This window comes from Corythoichthys intestinalis, chromosome 17 (assembly GCF_030265065.1).
Source record: "Corythoichthys intestinalis isolate RoL2023-P3 chromosome 17, ASM3026506v1, whole genome shotgun sequence".
In the NCBI taxonomy this organism is placed as follows: Eukaryota; Metazoa; Chordata; class Actinopteri; order Syngnathiformes; family Syngnathidae; genus Corythoichthys; species Corythoichthys intestinalis.
This window is the reverse complement of record NC_080411.1, coordinates 27,558,399-27,583,433: the sequence shown is the minus strand read 5'-3', so window position 1 is coordinate 27,583,433 and position 25,035 is coordinate 27,558,399. Positions and strand designations below refer to the sequence as shown.

The 25,035-nt window shown below is 37.9% G+C and overlaps 1 protein-coding gene across 3 annotated transcripts in view; it reads right to left on the bottom strand.

Moving 5' to 3' along the window:
- Positions 1–494: 494 nt before the first annotated feature.
- bcr (BCR activator of RhoGEF and GTPase) overlaps positions 495–25,035 on the bottom strand; it is a 172,708-nt gene continuing 148,167 nt past the window's right edge. For all 3 annotated transcript variants that reach the window (XM_057818080.1, XM_057818082.1, XM_057818083.1), the window contains 12 exons: positions 24,374–24,449; positions 24,190–24,294; positions 23,793–23,867; positions 23,487–23,584; positions 18,311–18,442; positions 14,076–14,135; positions 13,785–13,894; positions 9,400–9,539; positions 9,182–9,316; positions 8,990–9,095; positions 5,484–5,646; positions 495–3,753 (listed from right to left, as the gene is read on the bottom strand). In XM_057818080.1, the coding sequence (XP_057674063.1) occupies positions 3,664–3,753; positions 5,484–5,646; positions 8,990–9,095; positions 9,182–9,316; positions 9,400–9,539; positions 13,785–13,894; positions 14,076–14,135; positions 18,311–18,442; positions 23,487–23,584; positions 23,793–23,867; positions 24,190–24,294; positions 24,374–24,449 (1,290 nt within the window). In that variant the 3' untranslated portion in view covers positions 495–3,663. The remainder of the gene's footprint in view (positions 3,754–5,483; positions 5,647–8,989; positions 9,096–9,181; positions 9,317–9,399; positions 9,540–13,784; positions 13,895–14,075; positions 14,136–18,310; positions 18,443–23,486; positions 23,585–23,792; positions 23,868–24,189; positions 24,295–24,373; positions 24,450–25,035) is intronic.

Sequence of the window (25,035 nt, the reverse complement as noted above, 5' to 3'; positions counted from 1 at the left end):
TGATAATGGAAGTGAAACTGACGGACAATCTACTGCAATTGTGCTTTCATCCACTCGGAATGTGCAATAAAATGTCCGATGGCGTACAATATACTCATTCGCATCCATGCATTTCTAGTTGTGATATACTAGAAAATTCGAGATGAAGCACATAAATTTGAGACAGATCTCCCCTCGTTCGACAACAAACCATCCTGTACTATTAATTGAAATTATCTTTCTCAAGTGTGTGTGGGAATACCTTTGTTCAAGGTTTGACTTATAAAATCAAACCATCATTTGGAATTTAATTTAGAAAAAAAAATGTTGAAATGGTTATGCTGAATGAAAAAATAAATAACGAAATGTTACATGTTATTAATTAACCAAGTGGAGAAGAAATTACTTGCTCTGCAGGGGGGAAATGCACAGCATTTTTTTTAAAAAGCAAAGCTGAGTGTTCAGTGTCAATAATAATAGCTAGTGCACAGGATACAATGTACATTTTGGAATGGGGTCAACTTAAGTACAGGGACAACAAAATAAATAACATGCCAGCATGTTAATCGTGGACTCATCACAGTGACATTTTAGTGCTGAGGGCTTATACTGGATAAATAATTTTGAAAGAAAAAGTTCTACTTTAATGGATTTAAAAGCAAAAATACTGCAGGACAAGATTGGATAAGCAACAGGCTATTGTGTTGTCTTAGCATTTGGCCATAGACTCCACCATCAGTTGACACGACAGCTGCCACAGACATTGCGCCACGCCTTCCCATAGGGGGCCGGACCCAGGCAGAACTTGAGTTGGCTTTCATTATTATAAAGTCAACCACACGCAGCGTTCTAACGCCAGATTTAAGTGGAAATACGGCAAATGTTTTACTGCATACAAGCAGGCAGGAGTGTCTCAAGAGTGATTTGGTCGAGGATTCAAGGTAATTATTATATTTTTCACAACAAGCATACACTTTGAAACTTTGTGAATACATTGAAATCAATGGGAAAAAATTGCCAAACTTTAGCTTGAAATAGTTACGTAAAATGAATGATAAATGCCCGTTTTTTTTTTTGCTTTTAACCAAGAGTCGAGAGTGTTTTACGTTCATATCTATAACAAATTCCACAATTTAAATAATTATTTATAATAATTTTCAACTTAAAAAGCTCTTTGTTCCGTAACGACCACCATGTTGGATTACACAATACCATAACTTTTCTTAAAATATTTACGTAAAATGAACAATAACTGCCCGTTTTTTGGTTTTAACCAAGAATCTAAACTGTTTTATGTTCATATCTGTAGAAATTTCATGATTTAAGCATTTATTTATAAGAATTTTCAACTTAAAAAGTCTTTGTTTTGTGACGGCCGCCGTGATAGATTACACAATACTGTAACTTTTGCTTTGAATATTTACTAAACTGAACGATAACTGTCCATTTTTGCTTTTAACCAAGAATCTAGACTGTTTTACATTCATATCTATAAAAATTTCGCAGTTTAAACATTTATTTACAAGAATTTTCAACTTAAAAAGCTCTTTGTTCCGTGAGGGCCGCCATGTTGGATTTTGTATCTCTACATAATATGGGAATTCAACCTAAATAAGTTGTGACTGTATATAGAAAAATGCAAATTTTGCTTTTGTTTGAGTAAAATTAAGATGATTCTGCAGGCTTTCCTGAAGAATTAAGTTCTGATGTGAAAATGGAGTGATTTATTAGCTGTTGAAAAAAATTAAATATATGTTAAATATTGCTATTGATCCAGAAAATATAGGAGGTTTATTTCTGCATTTGGTGATTTGTGTGCAACTACTGTGAAATTTGAGAATTTTATCTCCATTTTAAGTTTTCTTATACTTGTATCGAGCAATACCTAATCAGGATTTTATTAGGGAACGACTTTGAATTTTTTTTATGTCGCTGCTCATGGAGACTCATACATGCCTAAGGGATGTGCCTGTTTTGGTTTTAGGTCGCTAGCGGCTTTGGTTTTGAAAATATTTGAATTTTGAAAGTTTTTTAAAGTAGGCCCCCACGGATCAGCCCCGAGCCCCGTCAACTGATAGTGAAGTCTATGATTTGGCGCTATGGTTTGCCTTGAAAATCTTCTGCAGGGCTTGTAAATTGAGGTAAAATAACAAAACAGAAGAAAAAAAAAAAAAAAAAAAACAGTCTGTCCCAATTCATGAAATAACCAAAAGCAAATGTTCATGGGACTATTATAAAAACTTAATTTAGTGTGCAGGTTTAAAATAGTGTGTAAAACTTGTTAATATAGGTAGCAACTTGACTGCTGGCGTGGTAGCGACTACATTAAACATTGCGGTGTTTGATGAATCTAACGAGATACATTTTTTTTCTTTACGAAAACATTTCCTGAAATGTGGTGATTTGGAGATGTGAGGATTCCACCCAACATCGATAATATGTCTTCTTTAAGGTTCCACTGCACATATTTTCTACAAGCATCAATGATCTGACAATATTATAACGGTGCACTTTTGTTTTTGTTTATCGCATACATTCAGTGGGTGTATTTATCATTGTTAATATGTAGTTACTGTAGCAGTTCTCCACAGTAGGGTCAGCTCATGAGCCAAAGAAAACGTGAGCGGAGTAACTTTTATACTCAAACACTGTACGAGTGCACTTCTACCATCAGAGAATGAATGTTACGACTTTACACACTGTCACGCAGGTGATCTTTTTAGGATGTCAGCTAATATAAATAGAGCTCTGCAGTTTTCCTTTCACGGCAGTACGCAATATACTGCTGTAATCATCTCCAACAAGCAAGAAAAGGCTGCACACAACGGGAGCATCTAAAACAACAAGGCTAAATCCTTCTTATTCACCGCAAGGCTCCAAGTCAAGGCTAACTGCTAACCGCTGCTGTAATCAAACATAGAAAAAAAAGTCTCTCCTCCAGGATCCTGGAATAAATTACATTTAGATAACAACTTAGATTATAACATGAAAAGAAAACACTTTTAACATTATGTACAACAAGAAACACATGAGCAACATTTGACAGGCTGTCCTATGTAACAAGAAGGAGGGCAAATTCCCATGATAGAAAATATATTGCTTCCCAGATATTTAAACTAAGTGGAGACACAAAAGAGAGGGAATGTTCCTTTGTGGTTGGAAATTTTGGTCCATTAGGAGTAAACATCTTCCTTCGATAAGTCCTTCAAGTTGCTGTGTTGGTTTTTAACTGGCTTTGTTTACCTACACAACAGTAGGCTTTCCATGGAGTGGGGAAAATGTTTAACTTGCCCGATTCCTCTCATCCTTTTTGGAAAATGTGCTGAGATGAAGTCTGGAAACGTGAGATGGACAGACGAATTTTGTCTAGGTCATGACACGACAATTAAGGCCCGAAACATAAAAACACACGTAATTCCAAGCAGGAAGGGACATTTTGTTTTCCTGTGACTGATATGGTGGAAAAACAGGAATGTGAAGGGACGATATGGGCTTTCCAATAATGGATGGACACTCACAGACTTAGGTTTATAGGCTCAATGGCATCCTCTAGTGGTTGGAGGGGGGGTTGTTCCCAGGTGCGTGAGTCTCCCAGGATGTAGTCAATTCAGGAACATACTACAGCAAGGCTTACAGCCTGTCCTTTAGTCTGTTCATCAAATTGTAAGGTAAACAGACTTGTCTCTATACCTCCGTGGAAAAGAGGATGCTCTGTCGTTTACTGTCTGGAGTAGGAATCGTCTCCAGTTGGAGGAAATACAGCAACACCTGGACCTGTAAATTGCAAAGAGAACATATATACATTAGTGCTGCAACGATTAATCGATTAACTCGAATATTCGATTAGAAAAAAAGACTCGAATTAAATTTTTCTGCTTTGAGTATTCATTTAATTGAAGTGGTGTTGCAATGGTTTATTTTGAAAGTGTTTGCATTTAGTTTTATTGATTTGGATGAATACCTTCTAGTCTGCCTCATTTCACATGGCTGAATCCAGGTGTTCCCTGTTAAGACCAACATAAGCTACAATTTTGTTTGAGCTAATGTTTTTTTTTAATGCATTCGTTATTAAGTTTAAAGGTATTTTTAGCCTATTTTTGTGGGAATATGTGTCCGAACCATTTGTTAAGAGTATTGTAAAAAAAAAAAAAATTAATTTTACAGCATTTAAACTAGTAGACTTTTGCTATGTAAGTTTCTTAAGTGGAACTTTGTGTGGCTGTGTGCATGTGTTTGTTCCAGTGTTGTTTTCATCAATGGTGACGATAACGAAATTATTTAGTCGACGAACAATTTTTTAATGACAATGACGAGAAACACGTCTTGGGAGACTAAAACATAACGAGACAAATGCTAGTTTTTGTCTGACGAGACAAGAACGAAACGAAAATGCGGCATAGTTTCCATCACATGTTCACAATGTATAACATGTGTAGTTAGCCTTCATCGTTGCACTGTCTGATTGTGTCACTCATGTGAACTGCTGCGCACTCCGGCCGCTACCTCTCCGGTGGTTTCTCCACTCCAGGCTTGCTTGTTTTGAAACACATGGCAAGATTTCTTATGTTGGCAAGAGAGAATATGCATTTTTGCTTTAGCTTTGAAAGGTCTGTTCTGACTGATCATCCCAGACTATTTTCGTCCAAAAGACGAAAGACTGAAACAAAAATTAAAAGAGCTGCTAAAAACTACATTGTTTTTCCCTACGGACTCCGAAATGGCTATACTGATTTTCTTGAAATATCACACATTTGTACTATAAGCTTCTGGGAGTGTTCTTAGATTGGTTTGATCTCCGTAGGCCTCCATTTAGTGCAGAAAATGAATTGGAAACTCCAAAAATAAGCATAGAAAATCCCTGATTGTGGAGGTGACAGCGCAGTCCTTATGGCAAATACGCGACTCTTGCAATTGCACTGTCACAGTTGGCTTTCAAACTATGGTTTAATGTACAAGTATAATGTGCTGTGATGATACGTTGTGGCTTTGAGTACTCCACAACAAGACGCTGGATTTAAAAAAATAAATTTGTACAATTTTCTGGAATACTATTAAGGCATTCATTTCGGCTGGACATTCATACTGTACACAAAGATAGAAAAGCGACTGTGCATTAACCTCCTTTTATGGTGTCCTTTTACTATTAGAAAATTACAGCTGCATCTCTAAGGAAACTATGTTTTATCTGTGATTCGGCTGTATTGCGTCTACGTTACAAAAACCCAAGCAACACCGGGCCATACTGCTAGTTAAAAATATAGTTGCCTGATGATGTATGACGTAGAAAAAAATGTAAACCAGACAATAAACGTTGTAATTTGTGGTAAAACAATATTGTAATATTCAAACAATGAAAAGTGTACTTGAAAAGAAAAAAAGCTGTGACGGTCCAAAAATAAAAAGGAAAAGAGTCATCGTTTTTGTTGTTGTTTTTTTTTTTTTTTACAAATGTAGTTGTTAGGTTAGGAAAAAAGAAGTTTTAAAATGACCATATGGTAGCTGACCTGTGCCATAACCTCCAGGGACCAACTGTCCCCCATGCTGATGGGTTGGGTGGGGTTCGTCGGGATCTTACTGTCCTTTTCGGCAGGCCTTAACAGAGTCGGCCCAAAAACGGTGGCCAGGTTATGGAGGGACATCTTGTTGACGCTCTCCTTCTCTGCCACCCTGACACAGAAGAAGGGAAATGGTACAATGTACATTTAAAGTGATGGCTGGGAATGTAGCTAAAGTGCTGGAAATGTGCTTCATATGAATAGTGACGGCCTTGCACCTTCCCCTTTACAGCGCGTCTGAACAGACATTGTACTGACGCCTACGTGATGCTCAAGCCTTTTCAGTAATGTAAATCTCCATGGTAACCAGAAGATAATATGCAGATGCCATTTGATGCCATCCCACAGTACAGACTGCTTGGTATGATATGAGACAACTGAGGTGCATTATGCAGTGTAATCTACCAATTGCAAATTATGAATATCACAACCAAATGACTAAAAAGGAATGTTTATCTTTTGGGTTTTTATTGCTGTAGCAGCAAACCTCTCTCAGCAAAAATCAAGTATAAGACCTGCCTATAGAGAATTAGTAAACTGTAAAAAACTGTAATGATCATTAATGAATTAATTGCGAGGTTATTTTTAAAACACAGTCAGTGCACGATTTTTCGATACATCAATTAAACTGAAAACGCACACATTACCTCAGCTAACGGCTACTGAAGTAGAGAAATCTGAATAAATAGGCACATTTCATTCAAAAAGATGCCTTGATAAAAAATGTGGGTTTGTGCAAATAAATACTTTATATACAACGTATTAATATTTACATAATTATTCAGTCATAAAACTATGCCTTGGCTCATGGAAAAGGTACGTGAATATATGTCTTCACACAAAGTTAGTTAATAAAAGATTGGGAACCACCTAAAGTACAAAATTAATTTTGCTTCAGTTGGTTTTAGACCCTCAAATGACCATGTGTAGAAGAAAGATATACACATTACGCAATTAAATATATATATATTTTTTGCCATTTAAATGTTGGACTCCCCCCCCCCAAATAACTTCAGATCTTACGTTTTTGCTCTGGTACAATTTTTGTAATTCCTTTTTTTTTTGTTGCTAAATGTGTTTACGAGTAATTAAGATGCATAAATTACAAAACCTCTAATTCAGTGGTTCTTAACCTTGCTATAGGTACGGAACCCCACAAGTTTCACACGTGGATTCACTGAACCCTTCAGTATTCGATAATAAAGCCATTTTTTTTTCTAATTCAAAACCAATATATCTATGCGAGCAAGCCAATAATTTTGCCAATTCCCATTCAAAATTCTCGTATACCCTCACATACCTGTCAACCCCAGGCCGTTGGCAGTCTTACAAATAGTGACGTATGCCCTTACAAATTGGTGACGTATCTTACAATGTCGTTTATAATGTGCAATATGAAACAAAAATAAAACTCAATTTTTAAAATAATATGAATTTATTGGTAATATTATAACATATTCCCTGATGCAATCAAAAAACAATCAATATCTTCAGCTACATAATGATTACTAAAATCTAACAGTGACTTTTGTTATAATTGTATGTAGCACTTTTGGCAATTTCTATCATGTCTTTTGATGGCTGCATTTGATGGCACTTCAGCTCGCAATTCAGTTTGACTTGAAGGTAGTGATGCACGATAATGCATTTTTCAACCGATACCGATAACCAATAATCACCTCCTCCTTCCAGCCGATAACCGATAATGTCAAGCCGATAACTCTATTGAAAAGATATACATATATACAAATTTTAATTATAATAAAGACGAAATGTTATTGTGCGAAAATACAATTTATCGCTACTTTTTCCACATCAAATGTGAGCAAGTAGTAAATTCCAATGTCGAATCATTGTATATTAACTAATATTCATAATGCTTACAAATTAATTACTTAATTGCACAAAAAATACCTTTAGGAGGGGTTGGGGTGCCGGCCCAGAATTCGACAAAACTGTCGGTTGCACACAATTGAAGACTAAATAAAGTATAGAATTATCGGATTGCATTATCGGTTGAATTTTTAAAAATATCTATTATCGGTGTGACGTCATAATTGCCATTATCGGCCGATAATTATCGGTAACCGATATTATCGTGTATCTTTACTTGAAGGTAGTTTGTTAGTATGACCAATTATAAATGAAAAAGGTCAATTGATAAAATTAACTTACCGATGCAATCTTTGAGTCGGGAACATTTCTTTTGCTAATTCTGAGAAGTGATCAGCAATAGTTGCGGGCAAATTGTGTTCGGAAAAAAATTGACAGAATAAAATCTCCGCTTTTGTCACTTTTCATTCTGCAGACTTCATTTTTATGAATAGTGTTGTAAATTTTATTTTTAAAAAGTAATTAATTACAGTTACAAATTACTTCTCCCAAAAAGTTATTGACTTAGTAACTCACTTACCTGAATGTTAGAGTAATCAGTTATTTGGCAAAGCAACTGATGTTACCTTTCATGTTTTGTTTTGTTATTTTTCATTACAAAAAAAAAGGAAAAAAAACATAGTATCCTTTGCTACGTTTGGAAGTCATTGAATGTTGTAAATAAACCGTTAAAGTTGTTAAAATTGCTCCTGTTTTTGCTCCCTTCTGTCTATTTTCGACATGTGAAAGTTTTAACACTGTTTCATCATTTAAAGATAGATTCAAGTCAAGATTTTGCCGATTTAGGAGTATTTTAGTTAAAAGGTTACTTACTTACTTACTAGCTAGGAAGGTTAACTACAACAGAGCCTTTCTGAGAAGTCTACTGCTTCAAAATGGCGGCTGTTTATTAACGCCACCGTCTGTCATTTCGCATGTAGTTCTGTATGCATGTGATATCTAGGCGTAGATCGTAGGCTGTCGGCTACAGTCAGAAAATATTGGAGCCGTTTAACCTAGCATCGCGTTTTCTACAGCGTCACAACAAACACTCTTCTCTCTCCGTGTCTCTGACTTTTCTCGCGTCATTCAACCAACGTAACGCATAGTAATGCACATTGTCTCGTTACCGAAGCGGTGACAAAATCTGAACAGAGAAAAAAAAACGTAATGCACGAAAAACGTACAGATTTTGAATGTACAGCTTACACATTTAAAAATCAGTGCTTTTACAAATTACGCCGAAACCGTACAACTTCACAGGTATGCCCTCATACCAAGTGTGAGTCAACCTTCCGCTGAGCAAACCAGTTCTTCCTCCCATCAAATCGAGGACTAGCAGTTAAAAGAAATGGATTAAGCCTGTAAATTGGGAGCAAACCGGTCCTGGTTTAAAAAGCCACTTTACCTAGATTTAATCAGTCTACGAAAAAAGGGCATTGTGTTTCTTTACCTTCACTGAACCCTTTAGACTTACTCGCCGACCCCTGGGGTTTGATTGAACCCAGGTTAAGAACCACTGTTCTAATTCAACATTTTTAACCAAGTAACACAAAAAGAAAAAAAACACATGCTATCTTTACCTCTTCAAGTGGTCCAATAGGAAAAGGAAGGTAACTAGGTTAGGTTCCGGCAATGAGAGCAGTAAGTTTAACATGCAACTCTCCTTGGCGACACTATCCGATAGAGCTGAAGAAAATAACAAATTAACATTAGTTATCTTTTGTAGTCATTTAGTCAATCGTAAAAGTTAAATCCACTAGATGTCAACTCACTGATTCCGCCTGCAAAATTGGGGTAGAGCTCATCGGTGAATAATGGCTCCGGCAGCTCTCGAAAGTACAGCTTTAAAGTCCCTGCGATTGCGTTGACGTCCATTTCACTCATCATCACCGAGACGTCTTTGTGATCTAAGAATTACAGGAAGACAACAGGCTCGCAATGACAGAGGTATTGGGATGCATTTGCTTAAACTTGAATGAGGGCAACTCACTGGTGTCAAAGGCCGTCTTGAGGGCCTGAATGTCGGTGGCCACTCCTGATACTCGATAGATGCCCACCTCCTCCATTCCCCTCCTTTCGATCTCCTCCAGGCACTGCCGGACTATGTAGGGCACCTTGGAACGCTCTCTTCTGTAAAGAAATAAGGGTCATTCCAGAATTGGAGGGCATTTTACGTTCCACACTTCAAATAAAAAAGAACATGCATTTGTGGGTAAATTTACATGTTCTGAGATCAAATTTAAATAATCAAATGAGATGAATGCTCAAAAATAAATGTTTTTAATCAGGGCCAGTTGTAGGCTGGCATGTGTGAGGGGACATTAAGAAATGAGTAGGGGGCATCATAAGTCACGCTCCAGCAACTCCCCCCGCCCCCGTGGTTATGGTAAAAGTGTTTGCTTCATTGAAATAGGTTGTTAGCTGTGTCAAACCACCAACCTAATGATGTGGATTGCACTTAGTCAGGTCTCTACATTCAGACCTGTCCAACTTGGGTGTCCCACCTGAGGACTAAGCTCCTGCTGGTATAGCTCTTAAGGTCACTGAGGCACACAAACCCCTTGACCATAATAAGGTGGAAATCGCTCGGGGGGGTGGGGGGGACGGGGACTGAACGATAAAATAAATAAAGTATTCTTCATCCAGATGCTATACAATATTCATACAACACAACATATCTTGACTGGATGACCTAATTTTCAAATAAATTATAACCTGAGAACTGAATAATAAAAAAATACTGCAAGCTGGAGTGGGGAAAAAAGTATCATGGCTTTGTAAAAACTGTTGATTTAACGAAACAAAGCAGTGCAGAACTACAGTCTGGGGCGGGGCTTTACGTAGGGTTCTGTCAAACACCAGTCATTTGTCTTCAGTCTGTAACGTGAAGTGTGTGTTTTTTGTGAAAATGCAACTGCATCTTCAAAGTCTTTCCACTTCGTGGCCGCGCTGAAGCCTGACTTCACATTGTCTGGCGACGTTTAGGCTTATACTCATACATACTAACAGTGATTGGATGTTTACTGGGGGCTGTGCGCGCTTTACTGTGTGTGGGCGGTGACCATCCTGTGCATACAGAAACAGCGGAGGGAAAGAGAGATGAGAGAGAACTAATACCATAGTGTCTTCGTGTCCCCTTTCCGGGGACATTTCTCCTCACTACGCTAGATTAATCTGTCAATTTCTAATGTATTAATTCTGTGAGTATAAATTAAAATGTGCCTTTTCAACTTGTAAGATTTGGATTTGAGGGAAGACATTTATTTGAGGGAACAATGCTGCCTCTTGTCTCTGCGTAGAGCCGGCGCCAGAGTATCCCCAAATAACTTTGGAGTATCACCTAAAATGCAAATTTTCTCTTGTACCACCCTCCACGGGCTAATCAGTGTATTGGGACCCCAAATAAAAATTTTGAAAATGAAAAAGGTACTGATTAAATGTACAAGTATTACTCAAAAAATTCAAAACATATTTTAGACATGGTAATTAGGGCCCAAGGGCCAATCGTAGCCACTCTTCCTTTTAGTAACAGGTAGCATTTACCATGTTGCTTGCTCGAGCTTTCAACATTGGCGGTGGCAGAAAATCCTTTATCCTTTTTCACCAATTAAATACCACTAAAATTTCTACTCTAAGTTTCTGCTTTAGTTACAGCAGCTAATAATGTGAATTGCGAATGTTTGCTCCACTTTGTAGGCCAGTGTTTCCGCTACATTCACTCTAAATCCTATCTGCCAATCCTTCATGTGTACCGTAATTTTGGGACTATAAGGCACACCTGACTAAATGTCGCCACCCACCAAGTTTGACAAGAAAACAGCATTTGTTCATAGGTAAGCTGCACCGAACTATGAGCTGCAGCTGTCCTCATTGTAATATGGGATATTTACACCAAAAGATATAAACCGGCAACACTTTATTAGACAGGGGCATCTTAATTTGGCCATCCCTGCTCCCTAATGCTGCTAATTATTTCTTCAGTTACTGTTCCAGTTGTTTCATAAATTGCTAGTTAAGGTATCTTTATTATATATTATAGGTACAGTGCCTTGCAAAAGTATTCGGCCCCCTTGAATCTTGCAACCTTTCGCCACATTTCAGGCTTCAAACATAAAGATATGAAATTTAATTTTTTTGTCAAGAATCAACAACAAGTGGGACACAATCGTAAAGTGGAACAACATTTATTGGATAATTTAAACTTTTTTAACAAATAAAAAACTGAAAAGTGGGGCGTGCAATATTATTCGGCCCCTTTACTTTCAGTGCAGCAAACTCACTCCAGAAGTTCAGTGAGGATCTCTGAATGATCCAATGTTGTCCTTAATGACCGATGATGATAAAAAGAATCCAAATGTGTGTAATCAAGTCTCCGTATAAATGCACCTGCTCTGTGATAGTCTCAGGGTTCTGTTTAAAGTGCAGAGAGCATTATGAAAACCAAGGAACACACCAGGCAGGTCCGAGATACTGTTGTGGAGAAGTTTAAAGCCGGATTTGGATACAAAAAGATTTCCCAAGCTTTAAACATCTCAAGGAGCACTGTGCAAGCCATCATATTGAAATGGAAGGAGCATCAGACCACTGCAAATCTACCAAGACCCGGCCGTCCTTCCAAACTTTCATCTCAAACAAGGAGAAAACTGATCAGAGATGCAGCCAAGAGGCCCATGATCACTCTGGATGAACTGCAGAGATCTACAGCTGAGGTGGGAGAGTCTGTCCATAGGACAACAATCAGTCGTACACTGCACAAATCTGGCCTTTATGGAAGTGGCAAAAAGAAAGCCATTTCTCAAAGATATCCATAAAAAGTCTTGTTTAAAGTTTGCCACAAGCCACCTGGGAGACACACCAAACATGTGGAAGAAGGTGCTCTGGTCAGATGAAACCAAAATTGAACTTTTTGGCCACAATGCAAAACGATATGTTTGGCGTAAAAGCAACACAGCTCACATCACCCTGAACACACCATCCCCACTGTCAAACATGGTGGTGGCAGCATCATGGTTTGGGCCTGCTTTTCTTCAGCAGGGACAGGGAAGATGGTTAAAATTGACGGGAAGATGGATGCAGCCAAATACAGGAACATTCTGGAAGAAAACCTGTTGGTATCTGCACAAGACCTGAGACTGGGACGGAGATTTATCTTCCAACAGGACAATGAGCCAAAACATAAAGCCAAATCTACAATGGAATGGTTCAAAAATAAACGTATCCAGGTGTTAGAATGGCCAAGTCAAAGTCCAGACCTGAATCCAATCGAGAATCTGTGGAAAGAGCTGAAGACTGCTGTTCACAAACACTCTCCATCCAACCTCACTCAGCTCGAGCTGTTTTGCAAGGAAGAATGGGCAATAATGTCAGTCTCTCGATGTGCAAAACTGATAGAAACATACCCCAAGCGACTTGCAACTGTAATTGGAGCAAAAGGTGGCGCTACAAAGTATTAACGCAAGGGGGCCGAATAATATTGCACGCCCCACTTTTCAGTTTTTTATTTGTTAAAAAAGTTTAAATTATCCAATAAATTTTGTTCCACTTCACGATTGTGTCCCACTTTTTGTTGATTCTTGACAAAAAATTAAAATTTTATATCTTTATGTTTAAAGCCTGAAATGTGGCGAAAGGTTGCAAGGTTCAAGGGGGCCGAATACTTTTGCAAGGCACTGTATCTATATTAACACTTTATTTGACAGTGGTGCTATAAGACTGTCATAAGACTATCATAATTATGACATCACACTGCCATGAGCATTACTGAATGCTTATGACAGATGGCATTTTGTGTCATCCGGTAAATTATCTCACTTTTGAAAAAGATCCAAGCAGGACATAAATTAAATTAGTGACATAATTTGCCGGATTACACTTAATGGCATCCGTCATATGCTTTCGTTAATGCCCATGATAGTGTCATGTCATAATTATGATGGTCTTATGACGCCGATGTCAAATAAAGTGTTACCTATTAACCCAAATAAATCAACAGATAAGCCTCAATGGACTATAAGCCACAGGATTCAAAACGGGGAAAAAAGTAGCGGCTTATAGTACGAAAATTACGGTACTTTTCTTTTTTTTTTTTAGAACGCCCAGAAGGGGGTCTCAAGTTCATGCTAACTTCATCCTTCTTGCCTTTGTTTTTTAGTAGTTGTTTATGCACCGCTTATCTGCTGAAATGTTTAAACCCTGTGGATGTTTGGCCAACTAACTACTCCTGGTAATGGCTCAAGCGGAGAAGCAAGATATCACATACATTTGGAAAGATTTCTTAATGCAGAGTCTACAGGCTAAGTAATTGGTGGCCATCTTGCGCCGGAAGATTTTTTTTAATGATATGATTAGCTTCAACCTGCATGTGTGCAGACTCACTTTGTCACGGTAGATATCTTGACTCCAAACACACCCATGGGTTTCCGTGAGGGCATTCTCTTCAGGCTAAACTCACGGCTGGTGAACTTCATGGACAGTTTGACCTCAATCTGTCATGAGAAATAAGGACTTTATTATAAATACAGAGACAACAGACGGTTGCAAACTTCAGCTTGAATGTAGTGGCGCATGAGAATGGACACAATAATGTAGGGATGGGTGGGAAACAGTCATACAGTACTGTATAATAAAGATGGAAGACGGTTTTGAGAAAAAATATGTTTGACGTACCCCATTCATCGGAATGACAGTCCTTTGCCAGTCTTTTCCTTGGAGAATCTGAGGGTCCAGCTAAGTGGTGGGAAATACACATGAAACAATGTGTGAACATAACATTACAATCCATATTATCATGTCTGTTTTCAACAGTTTTAAATCTGTGACTCCCGTCTCTATTGAAAATGTGATTGACAATATTAAGCCTTAGGGTTAGCCTGTGATGCTATCCTGCCAAAACCTTTTTAGTATGGGACAGTCAGTAATTGTTATTATAAAAAGAAGCCTCTTCTTCAGTCTGGACCTCACTAGTTTAAGAGCGCTTTCACATTAAACCAAGAGAATCAGGGTCCAGTTGGAGAGCTATTTTGCAATAACATATGCAAGCGACTTGTTGAAAAGGTTCAGTATTCACACTCCACCAAACGAACTTTAGGAAAGGTGCACTAGTTGATTGGACAAATTTAGAAGAGGAAATACCTCCCTCTTGGCAGGGGAGGGTCGCTGGTCGCTTGCATTCACAAGCCAAGCAGGGTGCGCATAAAGCGGCCCGAGACCCACGATTTTAGAGCAGATCAGAGTTCGTTTGTTTCGTCTGAACCAGAGCTCAAATACGCGTTCACTTTTACAAAACAAAGCGGACTAAAAAGAACTCTGGTCCGTTTAAACGGACCAAACATTGGGAATGTGAAAGCGTCCTAAAACATGCATTAGGAGTCTGGTCATGATTAAGTGTTGGCTAATTTTCAACTCATTGTATCTAATCCGCCCCTTTTATCCAAAATCTTAGGAGAAAATTTTTAATAACGATATGAAATCTTTCTAAATTAGCGTAATTTATTGGGGGTATTTCAATCCATTCTTAGAACCCATTCACAGTACAGAGTTAACATTATTAAAACGTTTTAATGGTATACACCTAAATAAAGGCCACTAACATAATTTGTAAATTACCCAAAGCAAAGCGTTTGTATTTCATGCATGCAGTAATTCATAGAGTTGTCCGATATTGACTTTTTAACTGATAACCGGTATCAAACCGATACCGATAGACGTAGAGCGTACCCTCGTTTTTCGCGGTTAATGGGGAGCAGCAATAATAATAAAAAAAAAATAAATAAAAAAACGCGGAGTAGAGGCGGAGCTTATTTACATTAAAAAACTATTTTTTTCCTGTGTTCAATGTATTTATTCAGATTTAGCATTGGAAGGACATGCGTACGTATGAGACATGTTTTTCCATATTTACTCCAAAGTATATATAAAAAACAAAACAAAAAAAAAACCATGTTACTGTCCCACCGAATTATTTTTAAATAAGAATAACGTAGCAAAACGCTTGTATTTATTAAAGGCTTCATTGAGTGAGTCCACTCAAATCCACTCACGCTGTGTGGTGAGAGTCTGTACGTGATCGGCTCGGGATATCTCGATAAAATACTGTACTTATTCATTTATATTCTAATTGAAAAAAAAAAAATGCGACGGACTGAGGCCGCAAAGTTTGAAGCGCAAAGTAGCGAGGGATCACTGTATGTGGTCGTGCACTTAACGTGTTATTGCTAATTGTATTGTGCTGGATGCTTTAATAATGATAAATGTAACAACTTCAAGGTTTTCCAAATGACAATTCTGTGAAAAATAAGAGAACAACTTCAACTTAAGTTATAGAAAAAGTGCCTATATTACACCACTATATCTTTGAAGGCAACTTGCATATTGGGCCAAAACCGATAATGAAAAAACGATATTATCAGATTTCATTTTAAAATGCTTTTATCGGCCGATATCATCGGCTACCCGATAATATCAGATAACTCTAGTAATTTATAAACACTAAAAACACTAACTTGATGAACTGTTTGAATATAATTTATAAGTGAGATCAATGAGTGTGGATGTGCAAGTGGTGTTCTAATTTTCACTGCCTAAAAGAACAGTAAAAAAAAAAAAAAAAAAAGCACACCTTTTTTCATATTGGATTAAAAGAAAAAAAACTGACAGTGCCATTGATTCGGAAACAATTTTTTGTTGTTTCTAAGGCTAGGTTCATATTGCAGGTCTTAATGCACAAATCCCATTTTTTTGGTGTTTTTCCGACTCAAGGCATTAACTTGACGGTCTGATAGGGAAAAGTCGCATAGAAGTGGACCATTAAAATCCGATCTAGGTCACTTTCGTATGTGGTTTAAATCCGATCTGAGCCACATTTTTCCAGAATGTGGCGGTGGTCTGAACTGTCAAGTCTCCTAAATCTGAATTCATGCAGCAATTAGGTAAGCAAAGAGCGAGATCAGCACGCAAAACGGCAGCGATGTAGCTGTGCATTAGTGTTCGCGCCGAGCATGAACTCGGCTTTTACGATGCAAAAATACAATGAAGAAAAGGATAAGCCTGAAAATGCTCGGTTTCTTACTGTGCGCCAAATTAGCAATATTTCAGTAGTGCTTACTTGGCCGAGTCAGGGCAAACTGACTCACACACATAAGGCTTATGTGTGCAGATAATGCACGCACAGTACGTAATTATTTGATGATGGTTCTGCGAATGCGGGTCAGTTTGCTCAGCGCGTGTTGGACTGCGAATTAGTGCGGCTGCGTAATACTTGAACGGGCTCAATGGACAAAGGCAGTCTGAACCGGCACGCCAAAAAAACATATGACAAAAAAATCGGAATTGTGCATTAATACCTGCAGTATGAACCTGACAGTTTTTCTATTGTTAAATTGCAATTGTAGTGGCCTGACATACCATACCAACTTTATTCATGAGCATTTTCACAAAACCACAGCCGAAACAAGTTCTTTACAGGCAGTGAGACTAAATAAATAAATGAATAAATACAGGAGCAACTCAACAATAATTTACAAATAAAAAGAATACAAAATGAAAGTTATAAGATGGATAGGAATTATGTATGTTGGTAATAAAAATGTCTGACTAAGTAATAAGGGATTTTAAGAGATAAATATCTTAGTTAGATTACCTCTTCCTATTAAAGGCACAATTCACCTAGGGCAATACTAGCAGGTGGAAACTATATTATATAATATATGTGAATTGAGTATACACAACATATGGTTTAGTACTGTATGTTACATGTTTACCCAGCCTCAGCTAGGTCCCATCTGCTTGCATGCAAAGCTGAATCGTGCGCCGCATAATTCCATATTTCATCCATGAAAACTTCCTTTGCACTTAAGACACATTAAAATGGAAATGTTTGTTTTTAACACAATTATGTGTATATTAGTATACATTGTTATTCTGGAATAAATTATTTTTCACTGTATTCATTAAATAGGGACAGCAAAACAATCAACAAACAGCATACGTTCATATTTGTCGAGTGATTTTTAGTTAACCTTTACGTATAAAGAGTGCACTTTACAGGATTAGGAATTGCCTGTCTTCTGCATTTGCTATTGTTAGTTAATCCCAAATGGTGTTGAGTAACTGTCAAAAACAATATGTTGTCTTTTTGTTTTCTAAAAATGCCTACATTCAATGCATTTTGCAAGTTGATCAGTCAAACAGCTTTTCTTTCAACAAACAAGCAATGCAGTGGTTAGTGCGGCATTTTTTTCTCATGTTGGGATTTGCACAGGTCATTGTGCTTTCAATGACATCATCTGTGCAGTGAGTGTGTAACAAGTGCAACCATTAGATGGCGCTGTCATGCTCATTTAAACATCGTTGAGGCAGTCACAATCAACAGGCTGGGTCCTATCTTAGACATTTTCATCTGCTTTTAAATAAAGGGGATTTCAGTTTTTGTGCAATTTTGGTACAGTGCACCTAGTTTAAGAGAGTTATACTTTTCTCGGCGATGTTGTATTTGCTATTGTTCTACAGGATGGTGACATATTGGTGTCATTTTTGTTCCTACACGCTAGACTTGATGTAGATGAAAAGCCTCATTGTGAGAGCTCAACAAAATGAAAATCTAAGCCTCTTGTTCATGATTCTATTAGTACTTTAGATTTTCATGCCTCACTGTACTGAGCAAGAAGATCGCTTATTAACATTTGAATTAAACTCTGCAAGAGCAATTTCTCTCAGTCCATCCGCCCCCGAGTGTCCTCTCATTACATAATGGCAGCAAAGTGATCTAATCAGACAATTCACGCTTGGTTTAAGTCATTCACAAAACAATAACGTGGATTTTATGCTCTGTGGCAGAGGTGCTGATAACTGCCCGTAATGAGTCGCGGCGGTTCTGCGGAAAAGAAGGTGACGTCATGTCATACCGGGATCTGTCCTTTCCCCATGATGTGGTCCATGCTCTCGCCGTCCTCTTTGTTCTGCTTGCTCTTATTGTAGCACTTCTCGTAGCAGAGCAGCCGCAGGGTCTGCGAGCCCTCCAGCTCGATTTCAAACTCCTAAAGAGGAAAAGAAAACGCATCTGTGGGTAAGACAGTATTGTATAGATAAAGAAGATACAAGGCGATATAGCTATATTGCAAAGGTAGGTAGGTAGGCAGACAGACAGATATATTTGCTCTTGACCAATCTGTTTTGCGTGACGCTCCCATGTTCTCCCAAAACTACAAGTACAATAGAAAACGCATTGGCGCATTGTTTTTTTCTTCTTCAGCGACACACAAAATCAGCGTGATGCTGACCAATATTCCCTTGTAATTATTTAGAGGGGGGCCTCTGCATATGGTTCGCACATCGCGTTGGTTCACTTCACATTAGGACAGATGTGAGTCATCACCAGCAGCTCCTCATTAGCTGCCATTACTTCCACTCTGCTGAACAAACTCCTCAGAGACTTTAGGCCCGTGATGGGAAAATATTTCACTGCAGATGCCCCGAGCAGCTGATTGTGTCCGACCTCCCACATACAGCTGTGCCATTAACTTGAATCTCCGCTATGGGTGTTATATGTTTGCAGGGGGCCTCCTATGCTACACTTGGGTTATATTAAGCTTTAGATTAATGTCACACTATGAATGTCAACGTGAATGCCAAGGATAGAACATTAAATGGTATCATGACAACAATGAACACCATTTGTGCTATTTGTTGAGTTTAGCTTAAAAGCTAAAGTGGTGCCTTAAGACAGTGGACCCCAACCTTTTTTGCACCACATACCGGTGTAATGTTGGCCTTTTTTCTATGGACTGGATGTGTGTCAGAAAACGACAGTTAATATAAAAGAACACATCGAGGCTAAAAACGAATATTAAGTGCAGGGAAAATGTAACTCACCATACACTAAATCAACCTTTATTTAACAGCGGCCTCTCCTGAAACTTGTCGGCAAATATCCATGGTCGCAAGCTTAATGAGTTCTTCTCCAATCGTGAGAGGTTTTTTAGCTTTAGCAATACGGTGCATTCACTTTTGTTGCCTCGTTTACTAGCTTTTAGCCACATATTATGCAGAATGGACTTAGTTGTAGGCTCCTCTTCTGGCTCAGCAGGTGGCCTTTTCCCCGTAAAAAAGCTGTCCAAAGACGTTACCACCCGCAGCACACACAACAGCAGCTAAAGTTAATGTTTACATTGACCGGGCTGCTATAGGTGTGCAAACAACCTAGTAATTGCGGCCAGCCATTAGATGGCGACCGATACAAATCTATACTCGGATTAGTCTACAGAGTAGATAGGGATATTGATGTGTCAAGAGCCACAGGCCAGATTGCAGTTGTTAATAAATTATTTATTTGTCTGCGGCCCGGTAGCAAATGAGCCACGGACCGGTACCAGTTTACTCAAAATGTTTTCGTCTGTAAAATTCAAAAGTTTTAGACTTCATTATCAATTGATGGGAAACTGTACATTGTATAGTTTATATTAATTTCTTAACTTCTCAATTATTTTTTAAATTACAGTATATGAACATTCAATTAACTTTGCTATGAATTTCTCAAAGGGCTATTTTAACTTGCAAATAAATATCAGTCTTTATACTTGAATACAGTATGATGAAATTTCTTTCCACAGGAGTGCACTTTCACAACGATGTTTATTTTTCAATAGCTTACGGAGAAAACACACATATTCTTTTGCCTATGTTTTAGAGTGTCTTATGCTGCATGCATTTATTGTATAGCATCGTTTGTTTTAGGTGGTATTTCTACAAGTTAGTTAGTATTCTGTCACTTGATCTTAAGCATAGACTTCATAATAATATTGACAGGTCAGGTTCGACTACACTGCGACACGCCTTTAAGTAGGAGGCCATCCCACAATCCGCTTCAGTTATTTGCAGTCAGTTGCAGCGACAAAAGCAACGATCCAACGCCGGATTTAGATTTAAAAAGTACGAAAGCTGTACCGCATACAAACAGGAAGGATTGTCTCAGGAGTGATTTGTTCGAGGATTCAAGGTCATTACTATATTTTCCTTTTTTTCACAAGAATTTTCAACGTAAAAAGCTCTTTGTTGTAAGGCTGCCACCACATTGTGTAACAGACAATTCATTCTTTGACATATTTACGTAAAATAAATGCTAACTGCCCTTTTTTTTTTTTGCTCTTTTAACCAAGAATCAAGACTGTTTAACGTCCATATCTATAAAGAATTCAGGAATTTAAGCATTTATTCACAAGAATTTTCAACGTACAAAACTCTTTGTTGTAAGGCTGTCACCACATTGACTAACAGACCAGCATCGTACTTCGACATATTTATGTAAAATAAATGCCAATTGCACGTTTTTGGTTTTTTTTTGCTTTTAACCAAGAACCCAGAAAGCATTTATTCACAAGAATTTTCACCGGAAAACCTCTGTTTACATATGGCGGCCGCCACATTGACTAACAAACTAGCATCGTACTTCGACAAATTTACTCAAAATAAATGTTAACTGCACTTTTTTTTGCTTTTAACCAAGAAGCAAGACTGTTTTACGTCCGCATCCATAAAGAATTCAGGGATTTAAGCATTTATTCCCAAGAATTTTCACCAGAAAAGCTCTGTTTAGATATGGTGGCCGACACGTTGACTAACAGACTAGCATCGTACTTTGACACATTTATGTAACATAAATGCTAACTGCACGTTTTTTTTTTTTGCTTTTAACCAAGAATCGAGACAGTTCCACATCCATATCTATAAAGAATCAGGGCTTTAAGCATTTATTCACAAGAATTTACTCCGGAAAAGTTCTGTTTACATAAGGCGGCCGACACATTGACTAACAGACTAGCATCGTACTTCGACATATTTACGTAACATAATTGCTAACTGCACGTTTTTTTGTTGTTGTTGCTTTTAACCAAGAATCAAGACAGTTTCACGTCAATATCTATAAAGAATCAGGGATTTAAGCATTTATTGACAAGAATTTTCAACGCAAAAGCTCTGTTTTACATATGGCACCCGCCACATTGACTAACAGACTAGCATCTTACTTCGACATAAATACGTAAATAAATGCTAGCTGCACGTTTTTTTTGCTTTTAACCAAGAATCAAGACTGTTTTGCATCTATATCTATTAAGAATTCAGGGATTTAAGCATTTATTCACAACAATTTTCAACGAAAAAAGCTCTGTCTGTGATTGTACTCGGTCAGCTTTGACGGCCACGCCAACAATGCAGGCAACCTATTAATCGGCCCCGCGCCCCGTCAATATTATTATGAAGTCTATGTCTTAAGTTGATTACTTTTTAAGTTTGATTTCTTTCTAAACTGATACATTGTTCATCAGTCCACCAGTGTTGTTAATCTTACTGAAAAAAAGTAATTAATTATAGTTACAAATTACTTCTCCCAAAAAGTAATTGCATTAGTAACTCAATTACCTGAATGTAAGAGTAATTAGTTACTTGGCAAAGTAATTGGTGATAATTACTTTTTTTTTCCCTCAAAAAAAAAACAAAAAAACATTGGCCACACTATGTGAAGTTTTTTGTGAAGGTTTTTGGTACAATTGGCCCGAGCCCAATTCTTTACCCTAATTTACCCTTTACCCTGAATCAACTGTTAAAAGTTGTTAAAATTGCTCCCATTATTGCATTAGTTCCCTTCTCTCTACTTTCGACATATGAAAGTTTTAAAAATGTTTCATCATTTAAAGATAGATTCAAGTCAAGATTTTGCCGATTTATAAGTATTTTAGATAAAAAGTTACTTAGGTTCGCTAGGAAGGTTCTCTGCAACAGAGCCGTCCTAAAAAGTCTACTGCTTTAAGATGGCAGGCTGTCTACTAACGCATTTAGTACCATGTCTGTCATTTTGCATCTAGTTATATCTATATACAGTACATGTGATATCTACCATGTCTACCATATCTACCATAACATGCGGGCGTAGTTTGTAGGCTATCGGCTACAACATGTATTATTGGAGCTACCTAGCATCGCGTTTGCTCCTCGTCACAATTTTCTTGCCTCCTCCCCACTCCAGCTCTGCTCTGTCGTCCCGGTGAGTCCGTCTCCCTCAGACTTTTCGACCAATATAGTAATGCATAGTAACGCATGCCTTTCAGTCCTCAGTAACGGTAACGGCGTTGCCAAGATGAGAAAAGTAATTAATTAGATTACCCACTACTGAAAAAAATAACGCCGTTAGTAACGCCGTTATATTGTAACGCCGTTATTAACAACACTGCAGTCCACAAGATATCACTATTGTAACTTCGGACTCGTTTTTCTTTTGTTTTTCAATGTGCGTTTGGCTTCCCTCTAGTGGTGACTTACTGGAAGGAGCAGGCTTTTTACCTTATTCATTCATTTTCCATGCCGCTTTTCCTCACGAGTTGGAAAAAAATCCTTGAGGTGTACATATGCTACACACCTCCTCTGCACTACACATCGTTGGGAACCCTTGATAAAACAAAATCTGTAAGTTCTGTAAGCACGTTTTAACCGAGGGTCTGATATCACTTTGGTGTCTTTATTCTGTACCTTTGTTGTCATTTATGTGAAGATAAGCAACATGTTTTTGTGCTGAACTAAATTAGCCACTTCATATGATTTGCTCATAACGGTCTTCATATGGCTTCTTCTTCGTAGTTTTCAACAGCTATTTTTTCGGTCGGTGGTCAGGGCATTGAAACTTGGAATCGAAATAGAAAAATTCGAAAGGTTCCGGGAGAGCTGGAATGTTACTCCCGGATCCCATCGATGCTTGATGCCCAACCCTACTCCCAAGATATGTTTTTAGCTCGTTATCGTCTAGTCATCGTGATGAAGAAAATAGTTTGTCGACGAAATATTTTAGTTATAGTCACTGTTGACGAAAAAACACTTTACCAGGGGTGCCTAAACTTTTCTCCAAGGGCCGCTTTCAGAAAAATCCCAACTTGAAATCTTTCCACTTTTGTTAAACAGAGGTCCGGAATCAGGTAAAAAAGATCATATTTTTTTTTAATTGGCTGCCATTGATGGTGACAGAAACAAGAGCTTATAGTTAGAGAGTTTGTCCATAAAAAGTTAACATAAGGTTGCACTGTCCCAATCGCTCACCTCGTTCCATTTGGGTTCAGTAGTATATCGATATACTCTCGTCTTGGCTTTATTTGAAAAGAAGCCGAAAGAGTCCACCTCCAATGTGCAATAGAGATCTGAGAGGTAGGAAATGCATTAAATTAGCACATTATTTGATGTGAAAAGGTAAAATTAGACTCCACTAGAATGGTTTGAGGCACAAAGTACCAGCCTAATGGCCACAGGCAGCATTTATCTTGAACCTGACTCCCTCTTCGGACATGAATTAGTGAGAACTTAACATTAATTTGGTCTGATCTGTTTGGCTTTGCTTGTGTGACTCACTCAAGCTCTGTTTGAGGCCGGAGGCAGAGTGGACGATTACATTCAGGAACCCGCAGAGACCCGGGGCTTCATCCTCTGGAAAAACAGTCGCAGAAGAGATAGAGCAAGAGAGAGGGAGAGAGAAGAGAAACAATAAACAGAGAGGGATTAGATAAACATGCTGATCTGTGTTTGTGCTGGAGGTAGATCAGACAAGGAAAGGGAGGGAGGTAATAACATTGCTGCACTATATCAAACATTTAGCTTGACAATTATTAGACTGAAGCAATTCATTTCCAGGGTGCATTAAGTCTTTTTTATTATGCTTTGCACATTGGAATTGCGTAAAAGTATGACAACTGAATTGGATACATTTAAGTAACTTTATTTGGATAAAAAGCAACTGCAAGTTCCTCACCTTCTTTATTGATACTAAGTGGGATGTGATGGACCGTTTGGAGCTTGACACATGCATTGGTCAACATTTGGAGCTCCATGGAAGTTAAAGAAGCGGCTTTGAAACCTTGAAAAGCCAAATGGTAAAAATCTATTGGAAAAGGACATCTAAAAATCAGGCTGCTTAAGGTTGATGAAAAACATACATTTCTTCTGCTGCTCTTTGATGAGTTCCTTCCACTCGGCACGCTCATAGTCAGATGAAATGAGGATACTGTAGCTCTGAAAAACCGCAAAATTCATTTGTGAGGTCAAATGTTTGATGAAAACTGTGCTGAAGCAGCTTTCATGTGCAATCGATCACAAAGTTAGTCAACTCTGAAGGGTATGAATAAGTTGGGCAACACTAAAAATACAGTCGTAATTTACAAAGTCTTTCTTTCGAAAACTTGTTATGTTATATCAAGGACTCATACGAGATGAGGCATTTTTTTTCTGCCTGCAGAATGTCGAGCAAAGTAAATGAGTTTGTCAAGTACGGGTTTTGAAACAATTCAAAATTCATATGTTATTATAACATAAGTATCAGTAATAGTACAAAAGTAAGGGTCTCTTCTACAAGTCAAATTTAAGCCTTTTAAAGACTTTTTTAAAGACCAAAATGAATAAAATTGAAGACCCCTTTCACATCAATACAGGATAAAAACATACAAAATATTTGAAGGAAAACTGGAGGCCCGGAATTACTTGGAAAGTATATAAATTTATTCCCAGCTCTTTCACACTGCGATTCAAAATGCTTAACCTAACAAAAACACGAGAACTTTCTCTTTTGTGAACCAACATTTGAATCACAAACGGCGTTTGC